The sequence below is a fragment of the Polyergus mexicanus genome, unplaced genomic scaffold (genome assembly GCF_030449975.1).
Source record: "Polyergus mexicanus isolate NDT 795.1 unplaced genomic scaffold, iyPolMexi1.0 SCAF_4, whole genome shotgun sequence".
NCBI classification, from domain to species: Eukaryota; Metazoa; Arthropoda; class Insecta; order Hymenoptera; family Formicidae; genus Polyergus; species Polyergus mexicanus.
In genome coordinates, this window is record NW_027223324.1 from 3,909,446 (window position 1) to 3,919,162 (window position 9,717).

General features: G+C 36.0%; 1 protein-coding gene and 1 long non-coding RNA gene across 2 annotated transcripts; one reads left to right on the forward strand and one right to left on the reverse strand.

Moving 5' to 3' along the window:
* The first annotated feature begins 104 nt into the window (after window positions 1–104).
* On the forward strand, window positions 105–5,514 carry LOC138932526 (uncharacterized). Its single transcript, XR_011446780.1, has 4 exons — window positions 105–441; window positions 1,065–1,147; window positions 1,232–1,360; window positions 4,849–5,514. It is a non-coding gene; the product is annotated as an uncharacterized lncRNA (long non-coding RNA).
* LOC138932522 (leucine-rich repeat-containing protein 57) lies at window positions 1,688–5,556 on the reverse strand. The gene is made up of 2 exons (XM_070294435.1): window positions 4,847–5,556; window positions 1,688–4,648 (listed from the first exon to the last, which is right to left on the reverse strand). Exon 2 carries the CDS (start codon window positions 4,587–4,589, stop codon window positions 3,873–3,875), a length of 717 nt encoding a protein of 238 aa, XP_070150536.1. The 5' UTR covers window positions 4,590–4,648; window positions 4,847–5,556; the 3' UTR covers window positions 1,688–3,872.
* Between the last annotated feature and the right edge of the window lie 4,161 nt (window positions 5,557–9,717).

A 9,717-nucleotide genomic window follows, 5' to 3' on the forward strand; every position in this document is an offset into this window, starting at 1 on the left:
AAGCAGTGGTATCAACGCAGAGTACTATACAATACATATACACGTTCGACAGGATTTAAATATATCATAGAGAGAGAGAGAGAGAGAGAACTATATTAAAAATATTACAACTATTTTAGATGACGAAAAAAGAGATAATAATTTCGTACAATTTAGGCACAATTTCACAAAGATTAATCATTTTATAAAAATTATCTAATCATTTTTTTTAGATACTTGAAAGGATGAGAGTTTTTTTTTACTTATAAGTGATATATGAATTAAGTAAAGATTTACGTCATCGAATTCATATTGTAACAAAACTACCGCGGAATGACAGTCGGTTTGGGACATGGCCTTCGACTCAAAGTGGCCGGAGATGGGCAACATTTGGGCGTTTGGGCATCCTATTGCAGTGCAGACGTAATATAAACAATCGATATTTCTGTCCTTCGATCATCCGTAAGTAGAGGGACAAATACGAGCGATCGAAATTATTATTTAAGAAGCGACCGTCTCTCTCGTTAATCTCATTACTTTTATGAGGCGCGAACATGTCAAACGCTAGATTAGTAAATCTTCCATAACAATACACTCTTATCCGTATCGTGGAATTGCAAAATTACTCGTCGCGCTTTTTCTCCTTTATTTTTTTTTTCCCCCCTCTCGATCGTTTGACGGTAGTTGGTCGATAAAAATTGATCGAAATGCCAATGGCTGAAACTTTGGACAAGTTTATACATCCATCTTATAATTATTTTCTCTATGATCGTTATACATTTATCTATCTTCATAATGTCATTAATGTAATTAAACATTAAACTTCAGTCGCGTGATTTCTTTCGTTTGTAAAAAACCGGACGTTGCGTGTAAAGTATAATAGCGATTTCGGTCACTTACACTACATCACACTAGTGTACATTAAATAAGGCTGCTATTTATGAAGTATATGAACGGAATGATATAATATAATATATAAACATTTTGACGATGAAAAATTAATGTATGTTCCGTTAAATAAAATGACAATTTATTATGATTGGATTTTAATTAATTAAAATCTTTATATTATTCTTTTTTATTAGATAACTGCACACGCATAACAGTCCTTAATATGCATCAGTGCGATACGGTGCGAATTCGCTATAACATTTTTCGAAAATTGCTGGTAACATTAAACATATGTGTCTTTTTCTTCCGTTTATTCGTCAACAATCCTTTATCTTATTGTCAAACTTCTTTTTACTTGCAGATTTTGATATCGATTGAATATTTTAATATCGACACTTAAAAATCGGCCATAATTGCCCAATCTATGAAACGATGATTATATTTTACTCACGTGTTGACGATGGATGCAGCCTACAAAGTTGCAATGTGTGTAAGTGAAATTTTGTGTTAAACGTTTATTTGACTTTCAACTTTCGACGTTTTTCATTCCGTTTTTATGTTTTCAATCCAGTCAAAACAGATGAGGATATTATTTTGTTTATATTGATATTAGCAAATAAAGATGTCTATTTTCAATAATAATCTAGAGACTACGTCAGATAAATAATTAGCTATATAATCATATCGCTATAAACAGACTTTCGGTTGTCGCGATTAAATTTTGTAACTTTAAATTGCTGCCACTGTCAAAGAAAAGTTGAAGAATTATATTAACCGGCTCAGTAGAATAAAAATAAACATGTTATTTATTCTCGGAAATTCTTTAGACAAGTAATATGTATTATACACATATAAAATCGCATACATTATAAATATACACAATAATATGAAAAGCGTTCGAAACGTGTGTTTAGATACCGGTAAATATATTGTAGATTTGGTAACTTGTAATATATTGTGTATCTTATCAATTTAAACGACGCGATTTGAATACGTCGAGACCTCGATTTACGAAACTTTGTCGACAAGTTTTTATTAAATGAATATATTGCAAAAACGGATTGCTCTCGATAATTATTGGTCATTTATTACGATACGCAGTTAACTTTATAGAAGATATTAATTTTCTCGCTTATGTTGAATGGCCACTCCACGAACAAAATTCTGCCGATAAAACTTCATAAAACGAGGTTTTTTTGAAAGTCTATTAACATACATAAGACTCATCTCGTCGTAAGAATCTTCGATCGGGATAACGTTGCGAATAAAACAATTTGTATATAACAAATAATTACGATATTTTGACAAAGAAAAACAAATGGAAAATTTTATGTTATGTGGAATAAAAAAGATAAAACTTATTCGAGATAAATAGATATGAAAAGGCAATTTTTAAGCCGCAGAATTTTCTTGGAAAATGCTTCTTGTTTTGTGTAATAATTCGTAACTGCGGATTCTTACGATCATCTCTCACAGCTCGGTCGAAGGTTAATTCGCGGTTGACCATATAAGAGGGTTCGACGATCTCATTATTTCCACAATTGTGCAAACACAACACGGTGCATTATATAGAAAAATCATACAATTACTCTAACAAATAATATTATAATATTAATAATTTGTCACGCTGTACGATTTAATGTGCATCAGAAGAAATACTAATATATCGTACGAAAAGATTTGTTAAAATATTTTTTCTTTTTTTTTTTATCAAACTATCGTATTACTCGATACAAGTTTCCAATGCACAGACATATTTTTAAATTATTTAAAAGAACAGACGTTATACCTCTAATTCAATTTTGCTTATCAGTGTTGTGTTACTTCAATATCTTTGAATAAATTTTACTAATTTCAGGAATGGTGGAAATATGTATATATTTTTTTTTATTAATTTCTATCTGTACTTATTTACCCAATTACCCAATTTAATGTCACATTGTCACATTGTTTTCGCGTTGTGTGTCCATATCTCATTTCGAAAAATATATCAATATTAAAACTACATTTTATTTGTTTCGTACATTGTAAAAATCGCATTGCATTGTTACACGCAATGTTTTCGTAGAATGAACATCTAAACATGCGATAAGCTCTTGGTTGTTACGCCATGTAATAATTATTTTATCATCGTTTTTCCATCTTTTGAAAGAAAATATTTTTTTATTTGAGATCGAAGAAAATATCAACACATAACATATATAATATATACTTCAACTTTTCAAATTCCTTAGATAACGGCGCGTATCATTCTATGATTATTATCACTTTGGTAAATAAATATTTAGAAAAGATTAAAATATATTAAGTTAAAATATAAAACGAGACATGCTTTCTAGATATTATATATATTAAACTTTTCAAACATTTCCTGCATTTTTCGTGCAGATTCGAATATTATAATATACTAAACATCAAACAGAGAATCAATAAAATAATACAAAAACTGTAGCTGTTATTTTGGCATATTAATGCCCTTTTTCCAAATATCAATAATCGCGTACTTTATTTTTATTAAAAATATATAAATTAATATTTTTATATATACTTTTTTTTCTCTTGATTATGATTATTTATAAATCGTTATATTGTATAAATCATCTAGATATAGATCTAGATGTAGCATCACATGGTTCATCTCATCAAAATTTTAATTTGTAATATACGAAAAAGGAAATATTTCAAAACTGTATAATTTTATATAAATCTTCTATAGACTTAAATATATCATCTCCATCTCTTTTAGATATTTTACATGCTTGCTCTTAAATCGGCAATAATGTTGCATCTAAAATACACATTAAATATATGACATATAATAATGAAATCTTTTTTTCTTCATGACATTGTTGATCCAACTCTAATTTATTTTTATAGACAATGTATTAGTCTCTCACCACAAACGCGTGTGCAATATATATATATATATATATATATATATATATATTTTAAATATGTAATAAAATTGTTATATTTTCTACGTTTTAGCATGAAATCATCTTTCAATACAATTTTTTCTTAACCGCTGTGTAGCGTTCCATGTAAGTATCATAACCGTCCAGGTTCGCGAACTGCTTCATTTCAAAGAGGTTTCCCTCGAGCGCCAATATTGATATTTTAGAGTCCTTGAGGATCTTGATGGGCACCGAGCTCAATTGTAGACAATTCTCTTCCAATCGTAGTGTCTTTAACCGCGGGCAATCTGCCAGCTTCTCGGAGATGGTGGCGATCTGGTTCTGATTAAGGTTGAGCTCGGTCACATGGAGGCTGGTGGCGGCGTCCGGCACAATCGTGAGCCGATTCTTGGACAGATCGAGGACGTCCAAATGCCGGAGGCCGCAGAACACCAACGGAAAGTCGGAGATCTGATTGTCGGACAGATTGACCTGCTTCAGATGGTTCAGCTTTGCCAACGACGACGGGATCGACCTGATTTGATTCGCGGCGCAATTTAAACCTTCCAATTTCACGAGCGCGCCTAGCGTATCGGGTAAACCGGTCAACCGGTTGTAACTAATGGTCAGCTGTTTTAGCATTGTAAAGTCACCGACCTCGTTCGGCAACGTAGTAAACTTGTTTTCGGATAGATCCAAAGTGCGCAACAGCGGCGCCAAGGCGCGGAGATTCTGCGGGAACTCGTCCAGCTTGTGCCGAGACAGTTTCAACGTGCCGGTCTTCTTCGCGGTCTCGTAATGTTGCTTCAAGCTAGAATTGCCCATGTCGTATCGGTATTCTCGCGGACGATGCTGACGGGCGGAGCTTTTCTTACAACAATTAGCTAGTGCAAGAATTAATTGTATGAATTTCAAGCCGCTTTTTCTCCCGAATGGTTATTTATTTTTAAAAATCTCGCGTGATAGTGCTTCGAATATTAAGCACACTAATATTAAAGTCTTTTATTTTGTTTTTCGATTATATTATTATTATAAATTATATGAAAATAAATTGTATTTATTTGATTGCTCTTTTCTCTTACAGAAAACGAGAAGAACAGCGAAAGAAGAAGGATGATAGTGGACATAGATAGTTGGAGATGTTCTGGCCGAAGCGCGCGAATTTCGACGACGCGCGCGATCGGGGACTAGCTCGCTGCGCGGACTGTACTCTCCCGATGCTGTACCTGCACTCTTGCGCGAGACTGTACCGCCCGCGGTGCGCGCCTGCGCGGTGGCGTAGTACGGCCGTACTCACTCCGTCGTCGAGATTTTCGCAGCGCGACAACCAACCACCCGGGTCGTCGTCGTCGTCGTCGTCGCCAGGCGACGTTCGTCGTTCGTCACCGTACAACACACACGACGTCTCGTTACCTCGCGACAAAAGCGAAATACGTGCAGGCACGCCGCGACGCTCGCCCACGTACGGATGGACGGCGAACGCGGTTACGGATACGCGAACGGGAGTAAAATGTCACGCGATTAATAGCGAGTCCGCCATAGCGTCCTCGGCCTTCCGATTTCGGCCGCGCGATGGCGCGGCGCGCGCGCGCGCCCGAAAAATGGCCGACGTGTGGAGACGTAGCGGTGCTCGTCGAGTTTACATCAGACTGAAAACACCGCAACGGCCACCAGTGCGTAGTTTACGATGCGGCGGTGCGTGGGAAAGGTAAGGTGGTGTGCGTGATCGTGGCAAGGGCAACGCGACGCAACCGGGTAACGATGGCTTCCACGCCGAAGACGGAGAAACACACAGGTAAGAGATAACCACCCGCTCTCGAAAGGTGAATGACGCGCGCGCGAGAGAAAGAGAGAGAGAAAGAGGGGGCGAGTATACGCGACAAACGCGTGCAACGATGTACGATTATTTCTTTTTGAAAAACGAATATACGATCTCGACTATTACTCATCCGGCGCCAATCTTGTTTATCAACATTGTCGATATTTCGAATTGGCTGATGTTATCGATACGCGCGTCATCGATGGCAACGTCAATTCGATAATGCTACTATCCGACTGACTAGCGGACGCTAAATGTCAAAAACATACATGTATTATCTGTCAAATGCGCACGTGATTTTTCTCTCGTTTTTCTTGGAAGCGGCATATTTCTACCATTTTCTATTTAAAATATCTGCCGTAATCATGTATAATTAAAGTTGAGAAAGTGCTCGATTAATTTATTCTTTTGTACGAGAAACCTATCGCAGAATCTCCGTTTCTTTACTTAGTGATTTTATGTTTCTTTACGATTATCGAATATTTTGTTGAAGTCTCAGCCGTAAGCGTTATTGATTTAATCGGTTCGTTAAATTAAATACAACAGCGATCATAAACAATAACCGATATTTTCTCTAAAGCGCGAATAGTAAGAATTTTGTTTTTTTTTGTTTTTTTTTATGAGCCGCTATTTTCACATGCATACCGTTGACTTTAATCACGAAACTGTAAACATACGAAAAAGTGGTGGAAGAAAATCTAAATAAAAGTTTAATTAAGGTGATACATTATTCTCACTACATTCGAAAAATTTGCAGCGATCCTTTTATTTTTAATTTATTTTATGCATATATTATATATTTTTATTTTTGAAGCATCATACAATTATTTATTAACGTATGATTTTTCATGCAATTTTTGATAAATAGTATATCCTGTTAAAATGATCATCGTGTATTTAACGAAATATAACTCGAACAGGATTGCCCGAAACAGTCCAGTGAATGGGAGAAATCATTCGATTTTCGGCTTCGAAATCGTTGCCTTTCTTTCTCTGTAGCATATTTTCAGTGCAAAAATTCATCGACGATAAGAACACGAGGTAGCGTGGGAGTGTATCAACACATCGTGCACGCGTCTGGACGACGAGCTCCGAATCTGATTCGAACAGCTGGTCGTGTCACGAGTTTTCCGTCCCTTTCGAACAAAAACCTACTCTATCCTGTTTCCAATCCAATCGAGAAGGACTGTACTTTTGTCGGTTCTACTTTTCTTTAGCCCTCCTTCTCAAATGCGTACGCTTCGCGTTGTACGGTTTTTTTCCGTTCATTATTGTGTTCGTTCTTTAGTTTGCACGTGGCGTTTCGTTGGCTTGACGTACCTTCGGTAACGGTTTTTCAAAAATGAGACTTCTCGCTAACGAAGATGAGGCTCAAACTTTTTGAACTGAAAAGAATTTTCAGTAACTTCAAATATTTGAATATCATTCGAGAAGGTAGGGGTAGTTCTACTCTTAGTTTAAATTTATTATCGTCGACGTATTGGGTTCGCGAAATATTTCATTCTTATGCCTTTTTAAAACTTGTCGATATATCATTCGTATTTAATACCGAAGGGATTAAAATTATTGGAAAAGCATCTCCATTGTGCAGATTTGCATGTAGAAACGCATCTCTACTAAAATTAGGGTAAACTAGGGTCTTAGATCTCGTGTTTAAAATCCAACGATTTGGTTTTGATAATTTATCGTAGGGTGTGACACAGATGTAGCTTATCATAGTCGATACGTTCGATCTCGAAGGGATATGTGACGGATAGAGATATACTTAAGTAAAGGCGGTTTGATCAATTCGCCCGATAAAATTGGCAACGATTAACCGACTTTCTCCCACGTCATCTATTCCGCGTAATTGCGTTTAATTCAAGTTGATCTGCTGCAATCGTAACGCGTTTGTTGGTTCGATGGGAAGGAAGGCAGGCCTAGGCGTTGCCTTTTAAAGATAATTTCGTTCAATATATTTCGTTCCTATAAGCGAATTAGTTTAATCACTTTTGACGAATTGTTGAAGCATTATTTCGATGTTTCTCTCTCTCTCTCTCTCTCTCTCTTTAATATATATAAACATTAAAATATGTATAGACTAAATCTTATATTATATTGAGAAGTACTTTTCGACGAAAAAGATCAATTATTTCCATCGTTTCCGCCATTTTCGAATTACGAAGATACGTCTTACATTTTTAAGACGAGGAACATTATATCGTGATTTTGATGGCGCGAGAACTGGATCAATAATAATAATATAAATCTATCGCGATGTAATCTCTTCGAAAAGGCGAACTCGTTAAATTTCCCGGTAAGAAAGAGTCGCATTGAAATTATTCTATAGTGGCGAGTATATCGTGTATGTCGTCGCGAAACGACATCAGGACGAAACCTGCGACGCTATTGAACGCGTCCGATAATACTCGCCCCGGTGGTTCTCGAGTAATCTTACGAGAGAGAAAGAGAGAAAGAAAGAGACGTGGGGTAATGAGAAAATGGGAGATGAAAGCGCGAGATCGGCATCTCGTCGAATCCGCTTCATCTTCTACTTTCTGTTTTGTCGCCATTATGTTCATCCAGGCCTTTGTATACGCTTTGTCTTGCTTTATCCGCGTATCGCAGCTTTCTCTCTTCATTATCGCAACTGTAAATAGAATTTGTCGAATTAAAAGCAAAAAATGCGCGAAATTTGCGTCGGATAATCGGATAACGAATAATTTATAAACACTGAAAACCTTTCTACGTATATACAATGAAATCGGACTCGCGCCTAATTGCTCGTGAAACGAATATAAAGAGCTCAAAACGTATTTCAATCAATGATCAATCTATGTATATCGTAATTAATGTAGTTGTGAACACAGAACGATTATTGGAAACAGAGTTCTCGATCGTTAATTTATAAACGTTTGCAAAAATTGTTTGACAAGTAAAAAATATCTACATGAGATGATTGTTAAAATGCTCTACCACAAAAATGTTCTCGTAAAGTTTTTCACTCAGCGATGAATAATGAATACGTAATATATGAAGAATTGAGTCATTTAAAATAAATTTGCGCAAGTTTTCACAATTTAATGGTCGTTATTGTATACATACGTTTACAGTCCACTTATAGATATTTCGATTGTTATTTTAAAGTAACGAAATTTTGTTATAAAGACACCTTCTTTTTTTTTCTTCAAATGTTGAAATATCAGCAAAGTTGTAATTAGCGTGGTGAAGCCGATCTTGCTCTCGTCGATGAACTTTATTATCGTAATTATCGCGCTCGATAAATTTTTATTTGTATGGCGTAAGATGAGAAGACTATAATATGAGGAAGGCGCTTAAATTTGAACGGAAACTATTTTTTTCTCGCGACGAGCGATCGCGAATCGCGTTTAAGCTCGTAGTATTTCAATCTTTATTCTAACAACAAAAACTACTTTGCGATACTTGTGTGGCACACGTCGCTTGGCGCCTTTATTGGATTCGATCTGTCCGCAAACCGTTTAGGAACCGCAATCATACGCAGCTTTCCGTTCCTACGACAGTCCCGCCAATATCTATGCAAATCCGCCGCCCGAGTGTTACAAGCCTCGTGTCAACCGGTCGATGACGCAAGGCTCGTGCCAGAAACACGCGAGCGATGTACAAGGTGCGGTAACGTTAATTCGGCATTCATGAATATGCACAGCAGTTTTCGCTATGCGGATGCGCACGCGTGCAAAAAAGCGTACACACGTGTTAAAACCGGTTCACGCATATATGTTCGTTCTGCCGATTTTTCCTCTCTATTTCCTTTTAGTACGAAATTTTAAAACGATCGATCGTAGAAATAGAAGATAAAGATATGAGATACCGTCGCTCTCTCTGTCAAAATTCGTAAATTGATTTCCTGGATTATTAAGGTATTCCTATATTAACGTATATTTTATTATCAAATTTAAGTAATAAGGAAAAATAAAAATATCTAAATTATTTATTTATTTTTAGCTAAATCGCGCCTCGGTATTTCAAAATTTTACGCTGACTTTTTAATTGATCAACTCTCATTTAACTTTACTGTTAAGTGAAAATAGAAAAACGTTGTAATAAAGTTATGTATGAAAAATTTGCATATTTTGTGCGTTACTTTTGTGTTCGCACAGTTAGACACGTCGAGCT